This window comes from Daphnia magna, linkage group LG6 (genome assembly GCF_020631705.1).
Source record: "Daphnia magna isolate NIES linkage group LG6, ASM2063170v1.1, whole genome shotgun sequence".
Lineage (NCBI taxonomy): Eukaryota > Metazoa > Arthropoda > Branchiopoda > Diplostraca > Daphniidae > Daphnia > Daphnia magna.
The window spans coordinates 390708-417138 of record NC_059187.1 but is presented as its reverse complement, the minus strand read 5'-3'; the positions used below and the strand labels follow the sequence as shown (position 1 = coordinate 417138).

The 26431-nt window shown below is 40.7% G+C and overlaps 4 protein-coding genes and 1 long non-coding RNA gene across 12 annotated transcripts; 3 read left to right on the top strand and 2 right to left on the bottom strand.

The window, feature by feature from the left end:
• Positions 1 to 275: 275 nt before the first annotated feature.
• On the top strand, positions 276 to 956 carry LOC116924755 (cytochrome c oxidase subunit NDUFA4). The gene is made up of 3 exons (XM_032931287.2): positions 276 to 437; positions 616 to 762; positions 820 to 956. The coding sequence occupies exons 1-3, from the start codon at positions 396 to 398 to the stop codon at positions 871 to 873; spliced, it is 243 nt and encodes an 80-aa protein (XP_032787178.1). The 5' UTR covers positions 276 to 395; the 3' UTR covers positions 874 to 956.
• A 703-nt stretch (positions 957 to 1659) lies between these two features.
• On the bottom strand, positions 1660 to 5093 carry LOC116924744 (solute carrier family 35 member F2). Of its 2 annotated transcripts, none has more exons than XM_032931274.2 (10): positions 4934 to 5093; positions 4484 to 4593; positions 4026 to 4391; positions 3815 to 3953; positions 3540 to 3750; positions 3372 to 3472; positions 2879 to 3088; positions 2769 to 2817; positions 2339 to 2704; positions 1660 to 2271 (listed from the first exon to the last, which is right to left on the bottom strand). In XM_032931274.2, exons 1-10 carry the CDS (start codon positions 5047 to 5049, stop codon positions 2224 to 2226), a joined length of 1716 nt encoding a protein of 571 aa, XP_032787165.1. In that variant the 5' UTR covers positions 5050 to 5093; the 3' UTR covers positions 1660 to 2223. The 2 variants fall into 2 exon arrangements, with proteins under 2 accessions (XP_032787165.1, XP_032787166.1); XM_032931275.2 differs by having other exon boundaries at positions 4787 to 5081.
• A 1796-nt stretch (positions 5094 to 6889) lies between these two features.
• Positions 6890 to 11073, top strand: LOC123473642. The gene is made up of 2 exons (XR_006647580.1): positions 6890 to 10772; positions 10845 to 11073. It is a non-coding gene; the product is annotated as an uncharacterized LOC123473642 (long non-coding RNA).
• Positions 11074 to 12729: 1656 nt separating this feature from the next.
• On the top strand, positions 12730 to 24214 carry LOC116924743 (NPC intracellular cholesterol transporter 1). Of its 4 annotated transcripts, XM_032931271.2 has the most exons (23): positions 12730 to 12976; positions 13297 to 13422; positions 15421 to 15637; positions 15699 to 16071; positions 16156 to 16309; positions 16403 to 16595; positions 17125 to 17331; positions 18585 to 18737; positions 18816 to 19033; positions 19109 to 19207; positions 19282 to 19475; positions 19555 to 19812; positions 19884 to 20085; positions 20180 to 20477; positions 20567 to 20694; positions 20776 to 21039; positions 21109 to 21394; positions 21469 to 21623; positions 21698 to 22117; positions 22193 to 22306; positions 22371 to 22533; positions 22902 to 22999; positions 23354 to 24214. In XM_032931271.2, the coding sequence occupies exons 2-23, from the start codon at positions 13336 to 13338 to the stop codon at positions 23363 to 23365; spliced, it is 4293 nt and encodes a 1430-aa protein (XP_032787162.2). In that variant the 5' UTR covers positions 12730 to 12976; positions 13297 to 13335; the 3' UTR covers positions 23366 to 24214. The 4 variants fall into 4 exon arrangements, with proteins under 4 accessions (XP_032787162.2, XP_032787164.2, XP_032787161.2 ...); XM_032931273.2 differs by lacking the exon at positions 17125 to 17331; XM_032931270.2 differs by lacking the exon at positions 22902 to 22999.
• Positions 24215 to 24227: 13 nt separating this feature from the next.
• On the bottom strand, positions 24228 to 26225 carry LOC116924753 (ras-related protein Rab-8A). Of its 4 annotated transcripts, none has more exons than XM_045174696.1 (7): positions 25977 to 26225; positions 25753 to 25813; positions 25642 to 25683; positions 25407 to 25569; positions 25193 to 25338; positions 24762 to 24870; positions 24228 to 24567 (listed from the first exon to the last, which is right to left on the bottom strand). In XM_045174696.1, the coding sequence occupies exons 1-6, from the start codon at positions 26098 to 26100 to the stop codon at positions 24798 to 24800; spliced, it is 609 nt and encodes a 202-aa protein (XP_045030631.1). In that variant the 5' UTR covers positions 26101 to 26225; the 3' UTR covers positions 24228 to 24567; positions 24762 to 24797. The 4 variants fall into 4 exon arrangements, with proteins under 4 accessions (XP_045030631.1, XP_045030629.1, XP_032787175.2 ...); XM_045174694.1 differs by having other exon boundaries at positions 25198 to 25338; positions 25977 to 26224; XM_032931284.2 differs by lacking the exon at positions 24228 to 24567 and having other exon boundaries at positions 24697 to 24870; positions 25198 to 25338; positions 25977 to 26224.
• Between the last annotated feature and the right edge of the window lie 206 nt (positions 26226 to 26431).

Sequence of the window (26431 nt, the reverse complement as noted above, 5' to 3'; positions counted from 1 at the left end):
AAAAAAGTTAAGAGAACGTTTGTGTGAAGCAAGCATAGCAAAATCATGAGATTTTTAGTTATATATGGACTAGGGTCCTGTAGGAGGAGGAAGATAGTGCCACGAAATGGAAAAGCTCATTGCTCATTTTCATTTATTAAACAAACCAAATCATTAGCTGAAAACGGGAACAGACAATAAGAAATTAAAAAGAGAAAATTGATACACTTCGACAGCGACATCTAGCGAGAGCTGCATTACGCTAGATGTCTCTTCTGGGTATCGCGGTACAATAAAAAGGAAGATAGTTTGGCCGCTGAAAATATACAGCAGGCTGCTGATCATACGCCCCCATTTTGAGACCTATTTTAAGGGACTACGTGCAGTTTGTGGTATTGCTAAAAGAACCGTTCAAGATGCAGGGGCTTTCGCTGAAATCACTGAAAAAACATCCTTCTGTGAGTATAGCAAAATCTGCATGTAACCATGTATAAATAGTTACAATTTGCTTAATTCCGCAATTTTGATAAAAATTGGTTAGTGAAATGATAATTCTAGTAGTAGACGACTAATCGATCGCATTCCAAGAGGTTAATGCTTAATCTAATGACACCCCTTTTTGCTATTTTTACCCAGCTCATTCCACTCTTTGTTTCCCTGGGTGTTGGAGTTGCGATGGCTACCTTTTACACTTTGCGCCTTGCAACCCAAAACCCTGATGTTACATGGGACAGGAAGAACAACCCAGAGCCATGGCAAAAGTATGCTGAGAAGCAATACAAGGTAACAAACTACCTGAACTAGTTAGAGAACAGTAATGCAACTTGCCTTTATCTCTAGTTTTATTCACCTGCTGGATTCAAGCCTAGCCAGGCACCAAAATATGAAGAGTGATTTCTATCAAAGATTCCTTTGATTTGTAGTCTACTTCATGATTGGATTCCTGGATAATGTTCAAATAAAAAGAATTGGTAGTATTTCTCAGTAAACTGTTGGCAATCACATAAAGGAAAACAATGAATATTCAGTATAGGAGTTGATCATCCTTGCTTGCAAAATATGTAATCATACTAACAAGATGCTAGTTGCATCAAAGCAAGTATAAGGTATTCGGGTAATTTTATTTTGGAAGGTTCGGCATTATCCATGTAAATTGGCATTCTGATTGTATAACTTATGAGCCAGATTACAAGCTGAAAGTTAAAAAATAATTGTCTTTCTTTGAACTTCAAGGAGTTTTTGAAACTTACCATTCCTTAATGTAGAACAATATTTACGAGAAATTACAGGTAAGCTGGCACGTCAATGCACATTCAGCGTTAGCGTTATTGTGATACTGGCACACCTTCACGCGTCAGAAAAAATTTCGGTAACCTATTTTGCATGGTAAAGAGCACTGCAGAAGGTTGACATGCACTTAAGGGGAGAATGGATGAAAACGTTGAAAAAACAAATTCCATACAAACGTGAAAAACGCGTTGATAAAATTCCTGCATAATCTGAAAAGCGATTTTAAATAAAACTTGTGCATTTGATGTCTTACCTATGTCATGCGAAAAATTTTCACCCATATTTAATTTGCTCTCATTTTTAAATGTTTCTCTTCAACAAATTGGGCAATTGTTTGTAGAACATCACGCATTTTTTTCAAGAATTTCCTACAAAAAAGTTTGGTCTGGGTACAGAAATTGATAACAAATGTATATGGCAGCAAAAAACTTAGTGAAGACTTGAACATTGACTAGAAAATCATAAGGTTAACCGAAAGCTCTTTTCAGTATGCAATAACGTACGAACACAAGTTTGCAGGGCAATAATTCATCCACGAACGCTTTTCGAAATTGTGAATCTCAAAGAAATACAGTATATAGTGAAAACTTAGAACAAATGAATTTGGAAGTCAATGTTGATAAATACCAACAATTAGAGGAAGAAATCTTTAAATGATTAGACAGGTTGAACAAGGATATGATACCGACATAAGTACCGGGAGGTTTCACGAAAATGGGCAGACAAAAAGACAGAAAGAAAAGAGATGGTCATAGAAAACCAGAATGGTCCTTACAACGAGGCTTTTTCTTTTTGTTATGTCGTCTTACTTGCCTTTTTTTTTTTTTTTTTTTTTTTTAGAAAAACGATTTTAGGGCTAACACGTATTTTCCCAAATTGTCATGGCAGTGGCGGAAGAGAAAATGACCGTTTTATTGCGTAAGATAGCCTCAGCATCAGTTCTTTTGACTAGTGTTACAGTTGTTCATCTCCATCGTAACAGGCGCTTGGCCTCCTATAGACCTATCGATGACAAAATAATTACTCTTATCATTTAGATCTAAATTTAGATGCAAAAATGTAACATTACTTGGAACGTAGCCTGTGGATTGAAAGTAACTTCTTTGTGTCCACGTGACCTTGGAAGAGTACAGTGAGGAAGTTGTTGCATTCGGTTGGAATGCATCGTTCCCGATCCTCCTAGATTTGGACTAGGTGGCAGTTTCAGTTTCACCGTCTGAGTAAACGTACTATCTAGTGAAGGGAGGGGACGCAGTGGTTGCTGTGGAAGTGTTTGTGGACATGGTTCTCGTCCACCCAAAAGCATTCTTTCCGGAGCAGGTGTAGACTCTAACCCAGTTCGCGTATTCACAGGGACCGGCGTTGAATCTCGCCCGTCGAACGATGTCGTCAATTCTTCCACCTGGCTACCATGAAGTCCTGGATTTCTAGTAACCTATTTGCAAAAAAATTTAAAAGGTTCATAGAAGTTCTCTGAGTCAGCTAAGATAGTAACTAACCTGGTAATATTCTTCGCTGTCTTTCACTGCAGTTCCAGGACGTCTCCTTCTAAAATGTTCATTATTGATGCGATGGTAATAATTTTAAAAAAATTTGAAAAATATCGTACCTGTAGGTGCCATACGTCGTCTCAGCACTATGGCAGTAAACAGGTAAGGATATAGAAGTGTGCGCGGGCATTCCAGAACGTACAACTGGCGGTGGTGGCGGCGGTGGGCAACCGAGGCTTTGCATATTGAATTGCATGTCGTGGCTTGAGTTGTGTGAGCTCATATTGGTCGTTGTCGTCGTTGTTGTAATGGTACGAGGCAAAGTTAACCTAGAAGTTGACCGACACGAAAAATAGAAAACAATGTTTGAGATCTCGATTTCAGAATTAGTTAGAAGGGGACATTTTGTTTACTAGGTCACTTACTCTGTGGGTCACGAGTAGCCATGCGAGGAAAAGTTCCGAATTTCATGCCACGGAGATGGATTTTTACAAACAATAAAATAATAAAGGGTGAGAAAAAGCCATGCAGGGGCAATCATGCAACATTATTTGGGTTAAATCGATGCGAAAATGATAGTTATTTATCTTATGCTTTATGCGTTAGCTTTACCTTGGACCAAAAGTTTGTGAATAAATGGGTGCTGAGCGTGAGCAGAAAATCACTACTCCAGCCACCACCAGCGCATAGGATAGCGCGTACATAACATCATACTGTAAATAAATTCATTTCAAATTGTGACTTGAAGGACTCGAATAGCACAGAATGAATACTACTAACTTTAAACTGAAACAGTAGCACGCCGATGACAAGCGTGTAAAAATCAGCGGTGAGAAGCGATAAGTTGATAGCCATTGCACTTGTTATCTTCATTACGATCGGTGTAATTGTGTAGTAGGTAAACAACGTGAGAGTGAAAGCCGCCAACAGGACAATAACTCGCCATTCTGACCAGTCAATACTTGCAACTTGTTCATGTTCCAAGGCAGCTCTAGTGAAAGTTTTTTTTTTCTTATATAAATTATTTTGCATTTGATTTAAAAAAACAGACTTACAGTTGCACCCCATTGATTACACTTCCAAATAGACCGATCATGGCTAAAAACTCAACACAATCTATTGTTTTCACTACATACTCTTCAGCTATGATTATTATTCCATACAACAGTGCTCCACCTATGCACATCAGGTCACCTAATGAAACCAAAGGTGATTATAAATTGTCAATGTGTCTTGTCAATTGAAAAAAGCAATTGATAACTTTACCAATCAATCTGTCTTTTGCTGTTTCATTATTTTCATCAGGGATTGCCCATACTAGGCAGAATATTCCTACCAGGCAAACTTTGACTCCAATAACATGTATAATTTGATATCTCACTTTGAGAACAGTTCTGCTAAGCACAAGAACTGCTGGGATTGCAAAACAATCCAATAGTTGAGCACTTCTTAAAGTGGTGTACTGATATGCTTGCACAACTAAATAGTTAGCTTCCACATCAGCTATTGCAAGGAAGAAATACTTCAGGCCTCTTTTTCTCAGTACACTCAATAATCCTCCTTCTCCTGGTCGACATGCCAAAGTTGTGGTAAACACCAAACACAGCAAGACATAATTGAGAAAGCACTGGGCTGTAGATGGGGAAAAATTTTTAAATGTTGATACATCATCTCTTGTAAATGTGCTTAGTGCAACCACATTGTTTACAAATCTATCAACTTACCAGTGGGAGCCGCAACTCCATAATTTGCATAGAGTAGTTGGCTGATCACAGCACTGGTGCACAGAAGAACTGACAGAAATTGTCCAAGAAATATTGATCTCCATACTTCCCTATAGAAATCAATAATTCCAGGGTTAATTATTGCTATTCCTCACTGAAGTTTAATTTAAGCAACATCCAGGAAATATTTTTTATTTACTTCTTCTCATGACATTCAGAGAAAAAACCTTGTCTGGAGTAGAAGAAAATGTAATTAACAATGTAAATAAGAAAAACAGTAACTTAAGAAGCACCAATTCTTACATCAGGTCTTTGTAATATGTAGTGATAAAACTAAATGGGTAACCGAATCACAAAAAAGCGTGTTTACGTTGGAAGTTTTGACATGCAAACAAACGCTACATCCTGTATGGGTCAAGATTAATGAAACTAATCAAATCAAACAATTACCACCGGTTCAACTCGGAGAAGTATTTTTCACAACGTATACTGAAACTATCCGTCGGTAAAGGATTTGTTGGAATCTGATTTCTCACAGCCATTTTTTGGCTGCACACAGCTGCCATTTCACAATTACAAGAACCCTCAACGTCGACCGACAAGGATGCTAGAGGGTTGGCGGCCGTGGGTGCGCAGAATGGGGCCGGTTACAATACACACGAATTGATCGATTGCAGGGTCAATACAACTTTGCCCATGGTGGCGATGGCTTCTTCTAGGTTTTACCTTTATACTATGTAAAGCATTAACCATTTCATTGCGGATTACATTGTTCTCTCATAGGTATCCCTCATATTGCAGTGCATAAGCCTAGACAGAATATTCCTGATGCTCAAAAAGATTCCGATTGTCCGACATTTTTGTCCGACATCGATACAACGTAGGTGGTACCTATAGTTAGGTATGGGGTAGGAACAATTTCGACACCGTCGTTGCTGTAAAACGCTCGGTCGCTCACGGCTGTGCAAAGTGAACGCCAGGAGGCGCGAAAGAACCCTGCGCAAATCAAAATGCGTCGCTGTACCCACGCTTTCTGTATGCGTAGCAGAACTTTCACCGTCAACCTTAAAAGCAATCCATAGAAACCGGGAAAAGGAGGAATAGGGTATTTGACAAATTGAAAACCAACAATTAAAATTACTTTCGCCCACACCATTTTCTACTTGCGTAACAAATCTTCTGTCTGAAGAAGGCTTGCCATGGAAGAAAACAAAGGCATACGAAACTGAAACCAGCACTGACATTACTGCATTATCGTATGGCAGCAGGTATTAACAAAGTATTTCACCGGTCATTGGATCAACAACACGTGTTGTAATGTTGTTCGTTCATCTTTCTAAAACAGAAATGCCCAAGTTGCAAAACAGTACTCACCTTAGCCTGAGAGAAGGGAACGCGTGGACAAGGAAAGAAAACACTTTCCGCAATCAGTTTTAATTCCGACAACCACTCCATTTCCCTTTTATCGATTGAAAAACCCCGAAAAAACCCTTCCTTTTCCTTTTTGCTGTGGGCTTATTTGCGACGTCTTTGATAGGATTCTTTTTCAATCTAATTTCTCTCCAGTGAATTCATTTGGTGTCGCTGAAACGCTAGTGCTTGTCTAAATTAAAAAAGACCAAAGATTTGGCAGATCTGGTTTGTCCTATTCTTAACGTGTCCAACAAGCAGTTGGTGATACTTAAAAAAAAAACGACCAAGTTGTTTGCTCCTGGACGAAATATTCCAGATTTCTAACCGTAACTTAGGTAAATCAGCAAAAAAAGCTTATCAGCGGCTTATAGGATGATGGATCACTTTGCAGATTAAGCAACGACCGTTGATACATCAACTGACTAGACTTTTCTTTATCAAATTCATTTTTGATTATGTTTTTCGCCAACCATCATTGTAGTACCGCTCAAGTCACACAGAGCAAGACTGTGGATTCAGCTAATTGGAATACGGATTTCATAAATTTTTCTGTTTTTTTATTTGATAACTTAAATCTGAATTCCTTAATCGAAACTTTTGCTGGATAAACGCAAAAAAACATGGCTGAAACTGCAATCCAAAAACAAATGAAACCAGAACAATTGTTACGTAAACATAAAAAGGGGAAAATGGAAGGTCGAGTAATTGTTTTCCTTGGCCCAGCAGTCAAACTTTGATGTTGATATACCAATCGCCTCATTTGTAGATGATAACCCCATTTAGGCAAAATCCTGAATGTCGCTGTGTGCTACATTAGCTCACGTCGTGTTTGCGATAAAAAAAAAAAAAAAGAGTGTGATTGGAGTGCGTTAGGCTATACACTAAATTTCATTTGTCCGTCACGTGACCGACGTCAATCACGATAAGCTCGAGGCGAATTGAATTTCACATTGGGAAAATAATCAGGTAAGAAGAAGAGCGTCATTGATGGGATGTTTTGACGGATAGTACTATAGTTATGTAATGATTTCGAAACATGGCTGCATGCCTATATACACTGCCACGAAGCAGTGAAACGCCTGCTAGAAATGAAACATCTTGAGCGTTGCAATTCTACAGGTGAGGGCTAGTGAAGGTTTATTTTCTAGAGCAATAACTGCCAAGTCATGATGATATTTGGCAAAAAGCGTTACAAATTGGCGGTTGACTGAATTATCAAGGTAACAGTTTCGAAATAATTTTCCTCGGCCCTGATTTAAAAGTTTTATTAGCGAGAATGGGACAGGTGGGTGACCATTTTTGTTTTTCGCTAAATCCAAGTCTCGACTCCAATGGATGCTATAAAGAAATAAAAGATGTTAGTTTATGTGAAATATTTTCAATTAATCACCGAATCGCGTCTATATCCCTTATAGAACACCAGAAATGAAAGTGAAAGCTTTTTCGGACTCTGCATGTATACGTTTTCTTTATTTTATTTGTTTGGTTCGAATCCACGACTGTATGGCACACATACCTAAGGTCCTATAACGGTTCGTGTGCGTGAGTCGATGACCGTCAACTGAAATCCCCCACCGTATATACAGCTACTATTCAATACTATTGTGCCTTTAGCTGTGTGGTAGCCACTCGATTACCAAACACATTATACAACATAATTTTGGTATTTTGAATAACATAGAATTGGAGAAAAAAAAAAACTACGTATTATAGTCGAATACATGGCTGAAAACCTACATCCGACATACTTTACGGTTTCATGATTTTCCAGTCCAAGTCCCATATCAACCAACCTTTTTGATCGGCATGTTTGTTTTCGATGTGATATAGCAAGTTAAAACTATTTAAAAACTTTTTTTTTTATATCGTCCCTTATCGTTTCGATCATCGAGTCTAAAGTGACATCTGTTCAATTTCTTCCTGGTTCCAAAGATCGCAGCCAAAGTGTATAGTTAAAGATATTACACTAAAAATGAATCGTCTTATGCTCGGCTAAAAACAAAACAAAAACGGTTTCCCAGCCTAAAATAAAAGTTATTCGTCCCAAATGATATTTGCAAAATTTAAGTCTAGTAAAGGAGAATATGGTCGATAAATTTATTGTTTTTATTTGTTCACTTTTTCTTGAGTTGGCCTCGACTTATTACACGGATCAGCGTGTTGTTGAATTGCTATTTAGAAACTTAAGTTTCTCAAAAGGCAAGGCTGTTTGAGAAAGAAAGGCCATGTATGGTTTCTCTTACTGAGATTTGCTTATTTTGCTCTCTCTTTAATGAAAACGAGTACAAACAGAAGAGTTTCAAGGCTAAGCGCCTTGAAACGCTAATTGTATAACATGTTACACTAAAATGTTCCTGTACTTGAACCAATTTTTCAATCCATTAATCATATAGTGGCCATCCGCACCCATTGCAAATTTATCGAGATATCCGCGATCGAAATCAAATTCTGGTTTTACTTGTTTTTTTTTGCATGTGGCCAAATACGACAACATTAATTCGTTCAAAATTTACGAGCTGCGAAACAGAGTTTTTACTTTTTGCTTGAGCTAAATGGGCCGCTTGGCAATAGTTGTTGAGCATTTAAAACACGTGAATTGGCCTATTCTAATTTGAGAAAAAAGAATCTTCGTTCAAGGGGCCTCTTGCAAAATCAAAGATTCCATTATCGGGAACTATATACATTAACCAAAATTTTTATTATTTTAGAGAAACCACGAAAAATTCGGATTTCAGTCTCGGTTTAGTAAACATCTAGCCACACCAGTTAAAGCCCAAACGATAGAATGCAGCGGGAATCGCTAAATCGGCCCTAAACTGTTTGCATAGAGAGACGATGGCAAATCGAAAAGGATTCATGTCAATTCGCAGGAATCTTGAGATCCTTTCGCAACTAGGACAGTAGCTCGAGGGAAAGAATTTGAGAAGGACTCTACATATAGACTAGAGAGAACGGGAAAGGGACTTCATTGATGGCTATACCAGTGAAAAGGGCTAGACGATTGTGGCATTCGGCAACGTGAAAGTTGGCTACGGATCTATGCGTCATGTATATGCACTATAGCAGCACCATTCATGGAACCCCCATACTCTGGCGAGAGTGAAAGTTCTTTTTTCTTTTGTCTTCTATGTTCCTCTTTGTTAACGTCTCTTATACCTAGCTAGATTCTCATTATACATATCAAGATCTGTGAATCTCTTATCGTTTAAATTATTTTAGCCAAGAATTCTTCGCTTTTTTTGGGATCAAATCAAAGGTTTCTAAACAGCTAAGGGCATGTTTAACGACAATAGCCATAAGCTATCGGGAAAGCAAATTAATTTTTAAATGTTCAAATACAAGCTTGAAATTCACAGAACAAAATACGCCCAATGTCATCAACTGATATTTTTGTTCCATTTCCTCTTTTTGTAAACATCGGCTATTTTGGGAGAACCGGTCCTTGCACAACACTTTCCGAGAGGATAGTGCCTGGCACTTGGTCTAACGAAAGTGTATATTTGTTCTTACCCAAGTCCAGAAAGCTGTGCGTGCAACTAACATTTGCTTTTAATTCCACAGCTTTTCAAATCCGGAGCCTGGAAATTCCACACAATAAAAATTCTGTTTTTAGCTGACAAATTAATAGTTTATGTTTTATACTTGTGAAAGCATCGGCAAACACCATGTATTTCTTGAGCGATGACTCCCACCAATCGTTTAATGATTTTCAAAGTACGATGTTTTTTATGGTAACGCACGAAAACCTTAGGGAGGGAAATGGTGGGTCACAAAGAACCTGTTACCGAGAAACGGGAAATAAGATCGAGTGGCAATCTTGTAAAACATTTCGATTAAAGGACACATAAAGAAAGAAACTAAACTAAAGGCGAAGAAAGTCAGAAGAAACATTGAAAGTAGAATGTGGATTAAATTATACGCACCTGTACGTCTACGTCGTGGATGGTGCGACTAGTAAGACCTTCACCCAATGACCTATTAGTATTTCTACCCATTTTTGGTTACTATTACATTCCTCTTGCATTCACGAACAGGCCATCCCGGTCACGCACCGTATAAACAGCGGTCGTAAAAAATGGCTGCTGCGGGGCAAATCTAATAAAGAGCCAAAAATGAAGGAAATTAATGACATGTAGGTATATGTATTATTATCTGTAGCACTTTATTTTGAACACTACAACACACTTACTCTGTTTAAGGGCGTCTCCATACGTGCAAGTCGTCCTAATCAAGTTGTAAAAAAGTTGAAAGTTCGCGATAGCAATCGTCCCATTTTCAACAGGCACATTTCTAGTTCTTTGACACCAAGTCAACGAACAAAAAACATACAAATCTCATCAAAAACACGTGGTATTCTGCTGAATTAACAAGTCAATACGGACACTAACGCGAGAGTGGAATGCGAGAAATTAAGAATTCCTCTCTGTTCACCTAGTTTGACCTTATTGAAACGTTCACTGACGTCAAACAGGAACAGAACATGCACGTAGTAGGATATCCATTTTCCCAGCTTTGGACAAAACCTTACCGGTTCAATTGTGTCCTTTGTTGAATAAAGCGAACTGCAATAAAGCATGCATCAACACTTTCAAATGATGACGGTGCTCCTTCTTTCTTTTTCAAAAACACGTTTTTGAGGCACAAAAAAAAGGCTCTACTTTCTTCGATTACAAAATGAGTATTTAGCTATGGTGACGATGGTAGCACACAACGATATACATACAGTGGTTTTGCGGTTCTGCAATGGCGGCAACAGCTCTAGAGCAACGGACACGAAATATCGCGTAAAAAAACGAAAGTGACCAGCCGAGTTTTTCTTTATTTCAAGAAAGAGCCATCGCTGGGTCACTACGAACCCGTTAGCCTTGTCCGACTGGTAAGAATCCACTAGATTTTCTACTAAATTTTATTTTTAATTTTCTTCTTTCTTTTACAACTTCTTTTTCAGGTTGTAAGGCCTCTTTTGCATCAACGTCTGCCAAAAAAAACAGCAGCTGGAACTCACAAATGTTGGATTGCAACCAACAGTTGCAGAAGACCCTATCGATGGTCAGAGTCGCTGCGGGCTACAGGACCTCATTCTCAACGTCTTTTTAGCTGCTGACCAGCTGGGCACTTTTTCATGAATCTGGGGCTTTCTTGCGTGAAAGGGATAAAGCCATCTTTCTTTATTTGCCTCAAAAAACGGGGTGTTTCAAGTAGAAAAAAGAATTGGCCTTTTACCCTTGTTGTTCGCTTTGGACTAAAGAAATGTACGAGCTCTTACTCAAATGAACTGCAGTATCACTAAGTTATGACAGGCAATAAAAAACAGGTAGAACCGAGGACATTCGAAAACGTGGTGGAGGAAAAATCCCTCGTGTTGCTTAGAACTGCCGATAGAGGTGCCTAGTTTGACGCGTTTTTTTAGCTGAGCAACACAAACAATCGAAATTTCTTATTTTTCACATTTCTAAAAATAAAACAGTTGTCGAGACGGCATCGTCTGGGCTGCCATTTCGCAATCGCCAATTCGTCAGTGGCTTTTGACACGTGTACGAGGAACGTGTTATGCGTAGTAACGATGGAATCATTAATTTGGCACTTGTGCTGCTTACTTTTTTCTGTGGCAACGAATGATGTTTGAATTAACTATGAAATGAATAACAGAACCTCTTTTTTTTATCAATCATCTTTAGAGGGTTGTTTGTTGAAAATCTCCTTTTACTTGGCCATCAATGCATGTGATCTCTTTATCAATCAACTGATGGACTTGATTGAACTCGCACGGGGCCAGAAAAAAAACGTTATCTTGTCGGCCATATTGTTAACAGATTCAATTGGACTCAATGGGCGTTGGGAAGGCCTGCCCTCTACATCAACTTGGCCCAATATCGACAAAACCCGATACACATAGCGGCTGCTAATGGTCACAGAATTATTTTTCTTTTTCTGTCGAAAGAACGATTTCGTCCTTCAATTTGGACTTGATGAAAGTTGAAAGAAAACTTAAGAGCCTACGAAATAAAGATAAAACAATGCATGGATTAATCCGTCAAAATCGAAAAAAAAACTGGAGACATAAACCTAATCTCTGATGAAATGACGTCCGTGAAGGATCGATGCCCTGATTACGAATTCTATTTGCCATTGAACGACCCTTCGTCAGACAGCCAAAGGCCGAAAATGCACGAGCAGCTTTACGAATTTTGTTCGTCTTATCGCGCGTAAACATGTTCAGAGACATTGACATTGTAGCCACAATGAAACCAGAAGTCTGCCAATCTCTTCGTTATTCGAAAAAGTTAAATAACCTGAAACCAGCACGAGTGTAAAGAAGAAAGAAATGAGGCGTTGGCGAACAGATCATTTGGCTCGTTAGCTACTGGTGTTTTTTCATTTGAGCTTCTGTCTTGTTTCTTTCTGGCTAGGGGAGTCAATGCCGAAGACAATTGTTATCGAATGAGGAAGACAAATGGTAAGGACGATTGGATAAATGTCACGGAAGGGCTCAAAGCTCGACATGGTGTTGTACATTGTTATCATTTTCTATCCTGTTCTCTTTTAGAATCGCTGTCTTGGATGAGGGAGGTATGCTAAAAAGAAACCAAAGCGAAGAACACTTTCAGATATTTTATGTAAGATTTCTCGTTGGACTTCCGCGTGAGGAGGAGCAACAATATGCGTCATCAATCCTCATGCAATCCCGCCGATGAGACAATTTTCATCCTTTCCATCAAACTAAAATAGGAGGGTACACTATTCACAATTTGGAGGAAACGGCATGCCGCTCGAAGTGGCGCTTGACGCGTAGAGAAATCGAACTATAAGCTATAGTAGCGCCTCTACTTGGTCGAACGGCAACCATTCTGCCCCCAACCTCCGGCACAGCTTGGCCGCCTCTCCCCTCAACGGGAGCCATTTTTTTGTGCAAGTTTTTTTAGTTTTAGTTTTCTTTTAGCTTTCCTGCGTCATAGGGTTAGCCACAGAGAAGCGAAAAATTCCTAAAATTTGTGCGAAAAACTTACTGCTTTGCTAGGGCACCAGTGTGTCGTGGAAATAGTGATTGTCAACAGCCTCATACCACACCAGTTTAAACGAGTAAGTACAAGTCTGCTGCCATTTTGTTTTGACTCGTAAATCGAGTCCAACTCGGCTTGTGTGGGAGTAGAAGCTGTTAATGACCGAGAACCGTTTCCCGGTCTTCGTGTAACGGCTTAAAAACGTATTTTTTTTTCTTGTTCAAGTTACTTAACTGTCAGCTGGCAATCTCCTGTTTTCCGGTTACCCCCCCCGGTTTCCTCCCTTCTGTCCCCAAAACATACCTCCCCCACCTCCTTTCCTTCGGCGTCTTAACAATCGCGTCAGAATCCACTAGAAAATCCTTGCTGACATGTTTCGTTAAATTTTTATATTTCCAGGTATTGATTGAAAGTTGAAAGAACAGAAAAACCAATAGAATGGGGCGAGACGTGGTCTTTGTCTTCGTTTTGGCACTGCTCGCTATTTGGTACAACCCGGTTTGCTCCGAAACTGCCGATCTCGAAGTAAGTGGAAAAGAACAAGATAATTCACTAATCTTTAAGACCGGTTTCCTTCGCTTGTGTACCTATTTGACTGATGTCATAGTAGGAGTACGGAAAAGAACACGACGTGGCGTATTCCATTTGCGTTGCAATTGCGAAAAAAGTGGGCAAAAATATGTGGGGCGGGACCTAGAAACCTTGAAGAAGTTCCAAAAAGTGTTACACACCCGACGGTGGTAGATACAGACAGGCGCGCATACAAACAAGAAGACGCACTCTGACTATTCAGTCCGGCTATGACGTCATTGCCGTCCATCGATCGATAGTTAAGCCGTTGTGTCGTGTCTCGCAACAAACGAAGAAGCAAATCGCATTGCCCAACCAAACTGAACCTTTTTTGTTGTCAGAAAATCCCTTTGGTCTCGAACATTCGATTAACCAACGTATATATTCTACACAGATAGCGGATATCGCGTATGCGAGGGGGGTTGTATTTGATGGCCATCTTCCGGTCAACTGTCGACACTGCGATTGTCAATTGGCCAATCTTTAACCAACAGAAACAAACATACATAACATCGTGAGCATAGTTTTAAAAGTTTGTTGGGCATGTTTGAAGATGCCTTTCACCTGAGGCGGTTCAGATTCAAGGGCACGAAGCTTCTTTAACGTCATCTCTTTTATGGTCTTGATGGTGCATCATTTATTTCACTGAATGTTCTAGCCTCTCCGTCCTTTTGTGTTACAGCCTTTTATTTTCTTGGCTCTCGTTGAGGCTCACAATTGTTGTGCAGGCGTGGTATTCGTCCTGGTTGTTCAGTCAAAATATGGGGGAAGGGGGGTCGTTCATTTGGAATGCGTTACCAACTGGTTTGTTGTGTCTTGTGCGAGTTACGCGTTCAAGGTCGTACCACCTATTGCCTCTAGTAAAAGTCTAGAATCGGCCAAGCGTAATCCCGAACGAGTTTTCGAAAGCCGCCACCTATTTAGTTTTTTTTCTAGAACACATTTTGTAATCTGAATTTTTTTTTTCTCCCCTTAAGCTTCCCAGATAAATTGTGTCTTTTTAAGAAATACACAAATAAAAAAAAGTGGAGAAAAAAAATGAAAGTCAACTGATTAGATTATTATGGCTAACAAGAGAGATCGACCTTGTGTAAAAAAAAAAAAAAAAAAAAAAAAGAGGAAGATAACCAAAAGGGCTTGAACAGTTGGATGGACAAGTCCTTCACCTCTGTGTCTGTAGGATTAACAGGTGTTTGAAATACACCTGGCTTATTACCAAAGTCCCTTCTTTATATTCCATTAGCTTAACGCTTATGCTCATCCATTTGAAGGTCGACGAGGTGAAGAAAAGATCAAGATGATTCTAAACAGCTATTTTAAATCATTATGGCCAGGTGGGCTGCATTTAGTTATTCGAGAAGAGAAATCTGACTCGTTTCTCATGCGACACATGAAAACCGTCGTGTAAAAAATGAAGTCTTATTTCTGTCCGCCTAAAGGTTGAAGCAGTGCTAAAGAAGGGATTGCTTCGATCTAGACAAACACGGGATCACCTTGAGTTTGGGAGAAAAGATGGGTCTGTCGTTTGAAATTGCCAGCACAAGGGAAAGTGTTGGGAACGTTTTGGAAGACTTTTTGAGTTTTTCTAACCTTGGCCCACAACTTTCCATGAGAAAAGCCCGACGAGTGTGTTGTTTATCCATTTCAAAGATCCCTCTTTTGCCTTTAGAAAAGATGGACGGTACGTACCGTCTGCTGGGTATCTGGTCTGTAGATTTTAGAAAGCAAAACGGGGCGTTGATTGCTGGCAACTTTTGCAATGCTTTAGATGTTGACATCTCGTTGGCATAGTTTTTTTTTTTTACGTTTCGGTCCAGTGTCTTTTATAGCTACCGTTCAGGTGTCGCAAACACGAGTGATGAAATTAACAGGTTTTGATTTTTTTTTTAAGGTGTATTTTCTTTTATTTTTGCTCTCATCTAATTGTACGCTTTCTTGATTGGTTCTCTCCAGTTGTTGCATGAATCGGATAGCCAGCATCACAGTATTTGGACACGGAAGGAGTTGGCTAATGGCAGCAAAGATAGCCAGGGCCATTGCATGTGGTACGGCACGTGTAATGATTGTGACTACGCTTACAACTACGCCTACCAAGGCGATGCCATGCCAATTGGGGAAACCGATCTACAAGCCCTCGAATCGGTGTGCCCTGAACTCTTTGACCAGTTTGGTAAGTCTGCAGTTGAATTTACGATCCGCTGAGCGACTAACGATTTAAACATTGCCGCCAGGTCCTGAAGATGAGCCGCTGTTTTGTTGCGACTCGAGGCAAATCAACGATCTGATCGTGAATTTTGGTCAAGCCCTCAATCTGGTGGGGCGATGCCCGAGTTGCGCGCGCAACTTGCGAATGATCTTTTGCTCGATGACGTGCGATCCTCATCACAGCCGATTCCTGGCATACAACACGACTCAAGAGCACACAATCACACCCCAACCGATAACAAATTCCACGGTTGTCGTCAAAGCGCTTAACTATTACATTGATGACACGTTCGTCACAGAGATGTACGATTCGTGCAAGGAAGTCACAAATCCATCGTCCAACAGTCTTGTCATGCCCACCATTTGCGGTCAGTGGGGCGAAGATTGTTCCCCTCACCGGTAAGAATCGCTTTCTGCCGAATGTCCAATTGTGAAAATCACGATTGGTTTTTATTGATTTTTATTTTTACCTGTTTAATCTAGGTTACTGGATTTCATGGGTCAAGGCATGAGCAACGGTGGATTTTCTCCTTTTGACATTTACTTCCAGTACATCCCAGATGGCGAACCGGTCCCTAATCCCGATGTGATCGAAGCTTTTGACCCTCAAGCTGTTCCTTGCTACGAAGCTATTAGTGTAAATATCGAAACACTTGATCGTATTGGCTTTTGAGTCGGAATTTAAGAAGAAAAAAACTAACAACTAACAAAAATTCATTTGTCTCTTTAGAACACGAGTGGATCGTGCTCCTGCGTCGACTGCTCGGGCAGTTGCCCCAAACCGAAACCGTGGCCACCGCTACCACAGCCATGGACTGTCGGCTCTATGTATGGTGTCTCTTTCGTCATGATGATGGTCTTCATCGCAGTTTCAATCACCTTTTTGGTGACTGTTTTCTGGAAGTGGCACGTCGATCGAGTCGGTAAGTCAACGTCAAAAATCTAATAAATCGCCTGCGCTGGACTGAGACGACATTTTCGTTGGCCCGAGAAAAATTCACAACGACTGGGATGATGGGAGCACCAAAGACTTGGTTCAAAGATAGACATTGCTGTGTTTTCAAAAAAAAAAAAGACATTGACGGATGACTTTAACTGTGGGACTTGATTAACACTCCCATCCACAACAACAACAAAAAATGGCTTATTTCATCAGGGATTCCGTTCATGCCCTTGTTGTTTATGTTGCTGGGTTACTGTCCGTTTTAAAGAGTTTCCATCCCACTTTTCTTTAAAAGTTTAGGGCTGTTTGTCGGGTTTCGTTTCTGTTCGGGAACATGCATCTAAATTGGGGGATGTATGAAATTTGCAAATGTTTAATCCGGGGCAGGGTTAAACGAAATGGGTGTCCGTATTTTGTTGTTTTTATCGGTCGTACGTGTTGCCGTAGTCTTTTCTTAAAACCAAAAGACGGAAAGCTTGTTTGTGTATAACGGTCGTGTGTACGTGTAGTCATGCTGGACGACGGGCTGGAGACTATCAGCCGAGGGTGGGATTCAGTGGGGAGGCGCCTTGCCGGCGCCGCCACTCATAATCTCTCGCTACCGGCCCTCGACGATGAAGTAGAGCCATTGCACCAACCTAAAACCACTGCAACCCCCACTTCGGCGACGCAAACTTCTTCTGGCCAAGGACCAGCTCAACACCCAAACAGCCATTGTAGGTGGATCCACCGGTTTACTTATAAACACGCCGTTTTATTTTATTTTTTTCCTTTTTAATTCTACATCCTACTCCTCTCATCTCCACCCCCCATTCCCTCCTGCTCAAAACAATTGCACTTGCCAACTAGGATCTTCGCTGGATCTACAGAAATATCGATCGGATTTTCTCTTTTTTTTTTGCACGTTTTCCCCCCTTTTTTTTTTTTTTAGTTGATGTGTGATTTGTTTGTACGTTTCGTTGTGTGCGTTACGCTGTGTCGCGGGGTTATAGCCGGGGAATCGGAAAAGAGAAAGATAATGCCTTGTTTATTTATGCCTACAATATTGTGCTTGCCGACGAAGCGAAACCTACTGACCCACTTGAAAAGAAGCCAGTCCATCGTATTATTAGTATTGTTTATTTTTTTATTTTTTTACGTTAGTCTATGGGCGCGGTAAAAGAACTTTTCTTTGTTGGGAAATTTCTCGCGCCGGCCCTGTTTCATACACCCGTTGGCAAGCATAATTGTACGTTTTAATAGGTTTTTCCTTCTTTACTTTTCTACGTGCTTTGATACATTTTCCAAAAAACCTTTTTTTTTTTTTTAAATTTTAAATCGCCCTGTTGTGAACGTTGACGTCATATTGCGATTGATTGTTTCACTTGTCCTGGAGGAACCTTCACATTTGACGAATCACCGTCTTCACGATTATTGCATGCATTTTGGTGGTGTGGATGGCTTGGAGAAACTCGTGGGGTTTCGACGAACTATCTGTTTCTACGTAGAATGTCTTCGTTTTTTTTTTTTCTCTTTTCATTTGCATGCGCACCGGCATTAAATTGAATGCTTTGATTACGATTACGCTATCGTTGGGTGTACGGTGCCCTAACCTAACCCTTTTTGCATCGACTGGTTTTACGATTGTTTCATCATTTTCTCGCGTGTGTGTGTGTGTGTGTGTGTGTGTCCAGACCTCCCTCCCCTATTTTCTCTCCCTTACAACCTGATAATTCTACGAGCATTTCTTTTTGCTCTCTCGAAAAACATTGCTCCATCAAACTTTCCCTTTTCTTTGACGACCCGAAGCATCGCCACGCCTCCCAACTTGTGTTCACAAACGGAGAGTAAACGCGTGTGACTTGCGACCGCACCGCCAACAATTGTGTGGCGATGTTTTTGATTAGTCGATTGGGGTTTTGGCGAAAGTTTGATTGAGCGTGGCTTTTGAAATCGTTGTCTTGTCCTGACGTTTGGTTATCGATTTTAGCGCGCGGAGTCAAACGTCGTTCGCTGCAGCCGACAATCTCTACCACGTCGTCTACCGACTCGCAATATGAATACGTGCAGGGTTCGTTCATGGAACGAGCCGGAGCATCCATGGAGAAGGCGCTCGAATCTTTCTTCACCGAGTGGGGCACTTGTAAGTTTTTATTGGCTCCATTAAATGAACTTTCCCAAAGATTTCATTGTGTGTCTGTGCGGTTTGTTTTTTTTTCAGTTTGCGCTAGGTGGCCGTGGATGGTACTTATCTTCGGTTTGTCAGTTGCCGCCGCCCTTACCGTAGGCGTTATCTACCTCGAAGTGACTATCGACCCAGTTGAGCTTTGGGCTGCCCCAGAGAGTCGTTCTCGCCAAGAAAAGGATTATTTCGACAAGAGTTTCACCCCGTTCTACCGCACGGAGCAAGTTATCCTTCACGCGGAAAACATTCCAGGCGTGAGTCGCGAAATCAACCGATTGAAAATTTAAGTCACATTAAATATATTGTATTTGGTCTTTTGTTTTCAACAGTTTGACTATGAAACCCTATCGGGCACCAAAAGATTCGGACCCGCCTTTAGACTCGACTTCCTCCTTGAAGCCCTTCACTTACAACACGATATCGAAGCCGTGAGTTTTTTTGTTTTTTGAAAATTCCGTTTGGATTCTTCGGCGACTAAAATTTTGTTTCGTCTGCAAATCAGATAATTGGCGACGAGATGAACACAACTTTAGGTGCAATTTGCTACAAACCAATGTTACCCGATGTCGACGAATGCACCATTCAAAGCGTACTGGGTTGGTGGCAGGGCCGTGAAGACTACTTGCTCAAATCCGTTGTTGGCACTACGAATGGCTATAATTACACCTACTTGGATCACGCCATCTACTGTTCCAAGTATGAAGTGCTTTCTAACATATATTCATTTTTATTTTGCCCATTATCGTTGGTTTGACATCTTTCCATTTCATTTCAGGAATCCACTGATGCCTTACGATAATAATTTCAAATGGATAAATGAAACCACCGGGACCTTGGAGCAAATTGGTTGTTTGGCTGAATACGGTGGACCGGCATTCCCCTACGTGGTTCTCGGTGGTTTCCGCAATGGAGAAAATGAAAGCGTTAGTGACGAATCTCTGTACATGAACGCCACCGCTCTCATCTTGACTTTCATAGTCAACAATAAGGCAGACAAAGACCTCTTGGGTCCGGCTAAAGACTGGGAAAAGAAGTAATTATTCAAAGCAGTTCCCCCGTCCCCAGCTATTGAAACGACTAAACTTGATTGATTTTACCTTTCAGATTTCTAGAGTACATGAAATATTGGAAAGAAAATAAGATGCCGGGGTACATGTCGGTCGCCTACATGGCCGAACGTTCTATCGAAGACGAGTTGACTCGTGCAAGCCAGTCGGACGTTGTTACCATTGCCATATCGTATTGCATCATGTTTGCGTACATTGCTATCGCTCTCGGTCAAGCTCGATCCTTCTCCAGGCTATTGGTAAGCAAATTTGTTACATCTTTTTTTTCGGTTTTTATTATTATTACTTAAAATGAGTTTGATCAGCTTTTAATATACTACGTCATGTTCATAGGTGGACAGCAAGATTACACTCGGTATCGGAGGTGTCATCATTGTGCTCTTGTCTGTCGTCGCATCGATTGGTTTTTACGGCTATGTTGGTGTGCCTGCTACCCTGATTATTATCGAAGTTATCCCCTTCTTGGTGTTGGCCGTCGGTGTTGACAATATTTTCATCCTGGTTCAAACTTATCAACGCGAACCTCGCCGTGCCAATGAGAAACACGAGGAACACATTGGCCGAATCGTCGGTGAAGTGGCCCCCTCCATGTTGCTTTCTTCTATATCCGAAGCATTTTGTTTCTTCCTCGGTAATTCATTGGCTATTCGTTTTATCTATTTTTTAGAAGTTCTAGTAAGTTCTTTAGTTGCTTATGTTGTTATCCTTGTATCGTAACAGGCGCTTTATCGGGAATGCCTGCCGTGAAAGCTTTCGCTCTTTACGCCGGTATGGCCCTGCTTCTGGACTTCTTGCTCCAGATGACCTGCTTTATCGGCCTGTTCTCTCTCGATACAGCTCGGCAAGAGGTTAGTTTGATGCTACCCAACTCACTGTCCCATATCCGGTACTAATCGATGTATATATTTTTTTTCTTCTTTATTCAAAAGAGCAATCGTTTGGACATTTGCTGTTGCGTCCAAGTGGGCAAGAAGAGCGACCCCAAGGATGCTGTGGCCGCTGAAGGAGCCCTTTACAAACTTTTCCAGGACGCCTACGCTCCCTTCATCTTATCTAAACCCATGCGCGCCATCGTAATGGTCGTTTTCTTCGGCTGGCTTTGCGTGTCAGTAGCCCTCACGCCCCGAGTGGAAGTCGGACTCGATCAAGAACTTTCAATGCCTGAGGATTCTTACATGTTGGATTACTTTGCTGTAAGTCATTCTTCAAAGATAGATTTATTGACGCAAGAAATGTCATGGTTTTTATTTACCTTTGTATAGTATCTCGCCAAGTATCTTTCTGTCGGTGCCCCGGTTTATTTCGTCGTGAAAGAAAGCTCTTACAATTACACGGATCAGCGTGCACAGCAAAAACTTTGTGGCGGCCGTGGCTGCGACACCGATTCCCTCGTCACCCAAATCTACTTGGCCTCCAAGAATAAGAGTCGTTCATACATCGCTGCTACGCCAGCTTCCTGGATAGACGATTACCTAGATTGGTTTAGAATCTATGAGTGTTGTAAAGTCAATGGCAACACCGGAGATTTCTGTCCAGCCTTCCAACCAGGTAAAAATAATGTTGTTATTTGTTTGTTTTAGCTAGCGCATTTGATTTTTTAATATCGTTATTGATTTGTTTAGATCCTTTCCTGGACTGTGTTGAATGCGACAAAACTTTCATCGACACCGAGAAACTGTGGCCCGACACAAGGACATTCAACAACTGGTTGCCGACTTTCTTGATAGATAATCCCTGCGAATTGTGTCCAAAAGGTGGTCACGCAGCCTATGGACAGGTAAACAGCCAAACGTTTCAGATAAAGGAGCTTTAGACATTGTTTTTTTTTTTCTTTTTCTTTCTAACATTTAGGCGTTGGTTTATAACGGCAGTCAAGAAAATTTGACAGTTGGAGCAAATTATTATATGACGTATCACAGTATCCTCAGAACGTCCAAAGACTTCTACTCCGCACTGATTGAAGCACGAGTAATTTCCGATAGTATTTCCGAAACGTTGTCAGCAGTCGCCAACAGCACGGTGGAAGTATTCCCCTACAGTATTTTCTACGTGTACTACGAACAATACTTGACGATGTGGCGCGATGTGCTGATCAGTCTCAGCATCTCCATTGCGGCTATCTTTGTGGTGACTTTCATCCTCCTCGGTCTTGACATCCATTCGTCCGTCGTTGTTCTCATCACGATTATCATGATTTTGGTCGACATGTTCGGCCTCATGTACTTGTGGGACATTACGCTCAATGCAGTTTCTCTCGTCAACCTCGTCATGGTACTATCATCACCCCAATGGAAACTGGAGGAACCAAATCAACATTATCAGTAAACTTTCTTTTTTTTTTTTTAGGCTGTCGGCATCTCCGTCGAGTTCTGCAGTCACATTGTCCGTGCCTTTGCCGTCTCGATTGAACCTACCCGCATCGCTAGATCGAAAGAGTCGCTTGTCAGAATGGGAAGCTCGGTATGAAGACATTCTTGTTAAATTTCCACCAGTTGAGATCATTTAGTCTTAACCGATCCCGTAGGTTTTGTCTGGCATCACGTTAACCAAATTCGGAGGAATCGTCGTCTTGGCTTTCGCGAAATCGCAGATTTTCCAAGTGTTCTACTTCCGCATGTACTTGGGCATTGTCTTGATTGGCGCCGCCCACGGTCTCATCTTCTTGCCCGTCCTGCTGTCATTCATAGGTAAAAACAATTTTTTCTTTCTTTTCGTTTTCGTTTTTGGGCGTCATCGTCCGTATGTATCTGTCGATTCGATCTGTGAAAATCTGTCCAATTGAGAAATTCTATAACTTCTAATGGTATACGGAAATCGTGGCAGTAACACGGGTCCAGTACCGATCGTCTGCGATGGTTTACATACGTTACATTTAGAAAATAATGCAAATAATTCAAGTAAAAGGCTTCAAACGACCCGTTTCGAGGTTCTGTTTCTGCCGTTGGCGGCGGGATAATGTTTTCTGGGTAAAACGGGTTTTGTCGTGTGTTAAATGGGTCGTTTTCGTACCGTTGCTCTGTCTAACTTGTGAATCAACGTATGGTCGCGTTTGCAGGACCCCCTCAAAATAAGCTGAAGGCGTGGCAGCACAGCATCTCCTTACAACGACGAACCGTTCACGTAACACTCAGCCAAGCTGAAACCGAGAATAACGTAAGGCTACAATCTCACTCCCACTGCAAACTGCCTGCCTGCCTGCTGTTCATTTTTCATTTTTTGCCATTTTTACACTCTGCCTGGGTTGTTATTTAATCTGCCCAACGTTTCTACTACTCATTTCCTCCTTTTCTTTGGTTTTTTGTTCATCTTCAACGCTAACTCGTTTCCGGCTTTTATGTCGATCTTTTGTTTCGTTCAACTGCCCTAACAGTTAACGGGGGTTCAGGTATTCGGATTCGTGTTGCTCGCACCTTTTCTCTTTATTTTTCTGCTCAGTTCCTCTTTTGTTGACATGCGCCGGTGAACTTGAACGTCGATTCACTAATTGTGCCTTCTTTTATTTTACAGGACCTGGCGTAAATCGTCATAAGCTCTATTTGAAGAACAGAATATTAGGGGGCGTGTCTCCGTCGCCGACGCAAATTCTAAATTATCCGCAATTTTCTGATATTCCGAGAGAGGGACGTGATGATGAGATCCACCGCCATAAGGCCAATGTTGATGTTCATCGCGAGACTGACGTGGCCGCGGCGTCGCATCCTCCCTCATAAATTGCCGTTCGTTCCAGACTGTCGTTGATGGATGGAATGCGAATCATGCATAGAGCACGATATCCATTACTGTCGCTTGTCTTATCTATCCCCATTTCCTCGGTTCACGATCCCTCCTTTATCCCCCATATGTTGTTCTGTATCACGTGTCGTGGTGCGTGTGCCGATTAGATTGCTATTGTAATTTTCTTTTTCCTTGCGATCATCGTAAATGTAAAACCCTGCCTCACTTATGTTCCAAGTGTTGGATGGTAAATGTCACTCAACAAAAGTATTCCTCCTCTTCCTTTTTTTTTCATTTGATTTCATCTTCTGAATTCATTTCAAAAGGTTTAATTTTTTTAACATTCCCTTCGTCTGAGAACATTTTTTTTCCCTTTCCGTGGAATGAAATAATACCTACAATTTGAGATTTAATGTGTAAAAAAAAAAATAATATTATCCCATTGTGGACGTACCTAGTCGGCTCTGATAATTCGTATTAACGCCGATTGTTTATTTTCGATGATATCGTCACGTTTACGAAAATTAACTTCTAGCAATTTTCCCGTCTACCTGCCTTTGCCCTTGACCCTTTCCTCATTTGTTGTCGCTAGTGTTATTCCCTGTGCTTATCAGAATTGAGTACGGTCGTTCAACATACACTGCTCCCATACAAGCAAGGCGGAAAATCAAGAAGTTCTTTTTGTATTTAGTCACTCTGTAGAACGGGGCAAGAGTTTCACCAGTGACGAAGGTCATGGGTTGCCAAACGTGATCTAGAACTGTGGCGCGCATGAAAGAGCGCACATTTGTTAGTGGGCATTAAAAAAAGACCAGAAAAGATAGTTGTGTTGCAAAGGGGTAGATTGAAAAACAGTTGATGCTTTCACTGTACAATAAGGATGTATGGGGATATCTCCATTGAAAACCCTCTTATTGCGGTGACTTTATTCTCTTGTCTCCTTCTGCTTTTTGGTTTTTTTGTTTGTTTGTTTTTTTTTACCTGATTGTTATCAATCAGCCATTCAACTAGACAAAGCAACAAAAAAAAAAAAAAAAAAAAAAAAGAGGAAGTAAAACAATTGGGTGCCGAACAAAAAATTACTTAATTTATATGAGGGGTTCCCAAAAAAAATACAAGGTGTGGGTAAAGATAGGGCAAGAGAAATTTTTCGTATAAAAAAAAAAAAAAAAAAAAAAAATCACATTAACTAAGCGTTTACTGAATCAGAGTATAGAACACCGAGAGAGCCACGACGTCAGAGGTTTCCGAGGGGGTTCATCGGCTTTGATCTGATGACCTCCGCCTTTGCCTGACGGGTGACTCGCCTCCTACAAAATAGAATCCATGAATAAATCAGTTTAATGTCGCATTCAATGTGCCAGAAGGCATAGCACTAGGAATTTGAGGAAACCAATTAAGGTGGGCTTTCGAAAAAACAAACGGAAGAAATCAGGGGAGGTATGTTGCGTTGCAACTGTCCTACTGTGCAAACTGCTCATGCAAACGTCACTTTTGACGAAATCAATTACCTTCTGTACACCAAGAAGGGAAATGGCATCCAATACGGGCGAAACAAAGGAAAATAAGATGAAACAATCGTTCTTTTGCTGATCAAGCCAAAATGTGGACGGGAACTTAACAGGTAGTAACCTTACCAATTTCTTTTCCATTTTTGCTTTTATATCTCTGGCCAGAGTGAAAAAAGCATCCTCGACGTTGATGGATGCCTTGGCGCTCGTTTCCATGAATTTGATGCCATACTCTATAGCAAGTTGTTCTCCACGATCTTTAGAAACCTACACAAGAGACCGGAATGATGTTTAACATTTGATAGGATTCAACAGATGGGTTAGAAGAGAATTACCTGTCGTTTATCATTCATATCGCACTTGTTTCCCAATATCATTTTCTCTACGTCAGCTGATGCATGTTCCTCAATGTTTCTGATCCAGTTCTTGATGTTGTCAAAGCTCTTATCATTGGTAATATCATAGACCAACATGATACCCATTGCGCCACGATAATAACTAGAAAATGTTTAGTTGTCATTAGGCTTATTTTTAGGTTCCAATAACCTTTGATATCATCTCAGGGCTTACGCTGTGGTTATTGTGCGAAATCGTTCCTGGCCTGCTGTATCCCTATGGAAATGATGGTGTAAAATTTAAAATAAAGATAATTTAAAAACTTCAGACAGACTCGACACCTACCATATCTGCAATTTTATTTTCTTTCCATCCAATTCAATAGTTCTAATTTTAAAGTCTATCCCTGTATGAGGAAAAGTAAATTAGTAGGGTTTCTTAAAATTTCATTAAAAATAAAACATTTTGTAGACGTAACGCAACCCGATGTGATTCAAAATGAAATGGATGACTCAGTGGTTACAACGTTCACGGAAAACGACATAGGAAGGAGAATAAACGGCATATACCAATAGTCGAGATGAAAGTAGAGTTGAAGGCATCTTCACTAAAGCGGAATAAGACGCAGGTTTTACCAACGCCTGAATCCCCAATAAGTAGTAATTTGAAAAGGTAATCGTAGGTTTTGGCCATATTCTATAATTTTCTAAGAACGTTATTTAATGGGTCATTCAGAATTGGTAAAAAGTTACCAGTAGAGACTACAGAGTATAGGAATATCGGTACTGCAATGTCAATGGTAATGCCTAGAGCTATTGCCTCAGTTATGTGGAGTGGCGCTTTAAGGCTTTATCTGTAGCCGTTATCTTTCATCTTTGAATCAAATTGAGTGGAGCGTTATTCAAATTCAAAGCTATACCATCCTTTCATTATCGCATCTTTTTATAATATGTTGCTATAGTTAAATACGTTAAGTCTGTCTTTTCTTACAAAGCAGTTGCGAATTCTTAACTTCGACTCGTTG

What these genes read in the sequence shown, in the direction of transcription:
- LOC116924743 (XM_032931270.2), top strand. Translation starts at nt 13,336, where the DNA reads ATGGGGCGAGACGTGGTCTTTGTCTTCGTTTTGGCACTGCTCGCTATT. An exon ending in GATCCTTCTCCAGGCTATTG is followed by an intron (nt 20,086 to 20,179) that starts GTAAGCAAATTT and finishes TCATGTTCATAG; the next exon opens with GTGGACAGCAAGATTACACT. An exon ending in ACATGTTGGATTACTTTGCT is followed by an intron (nt 21,040 to 21,108) that starts GTAAGTCATTCT and finishes ACCTTTGTATAG; the next exon opens with TATCTCGCCAAGTATCTTTC.
- LOC116924744 (XM_032931274.2), bottom strand. Translation starts at nt 5,049, where the DNA reads ATGGCAGCTGTGTGCAGCCAAAAAATGGCTGTGAGAAATCAGATTCCA. An exon ending in TGCTACTGTTTCAGTTTAAA is followed by an intron (nt 3,473 to 3,539) that starts GTTAGTAGTATT and finishes ATTTATTTACAG; the next exon opens with TATGATGTTATGTACGCGCT. An exon ending in TCACAAACTTTTGGTCCAAG is followed by an intron (nt 3,089 to 3,371) that starts GTAAAGCTAACG and finishes GTCAACTTCTAG; the next exon opens with GTTAACTTTGCCTCGTACCA.
- LOC116924755 (XM_032931287.2), top strand. Translation starts at nt 396, where the DNA reads ATGCAGGGGCTTTCGCTGAAATCACTGAAAAAACATCCTTCT. An exon ending in CACTGAAAAAACATCCTTCT is followed by an intron (nt 438 to 615) that starts GTGAGTATAGCA and finishes ATTTTTACCCAG; the next exon opens with CTCATTCCACTCTTTGTTTC. An exon ending in ATGCTGAGAAGCAATACAAG is followed by an intron (nt 763 to 819) that starts GTAACAAACTAC and finishes CTTTATCTCTAG; the next exon opens with TTTTATTCACCTGCTGGATT.
- LOC116924753 (XM_045174694.1), bottom strand. Translation starts at nt 26,100, where the DNA reads ATGGCCAAAACCTACGATTACCTTTTCAAATTACTACTTATTGGGGAT. An exon ending in AAAATAAAATTGCAGATATG is followed by an intron (nt 25,684 to 25,752) that starts GTAGGTGTCGAG and finishes TCATTTCCATAG; the next exon opens with GGATACAGCAGGCCAGGAAC. An exon ending in ATATGAATGATAAACGACAG is followed by an intron (nt 25,339 to 25,406) that starts GTAATTCTCTTC and finishes TCTCTTGTGTAG; the next exon opens with GTTTCTAAAGATCGTGGAGA.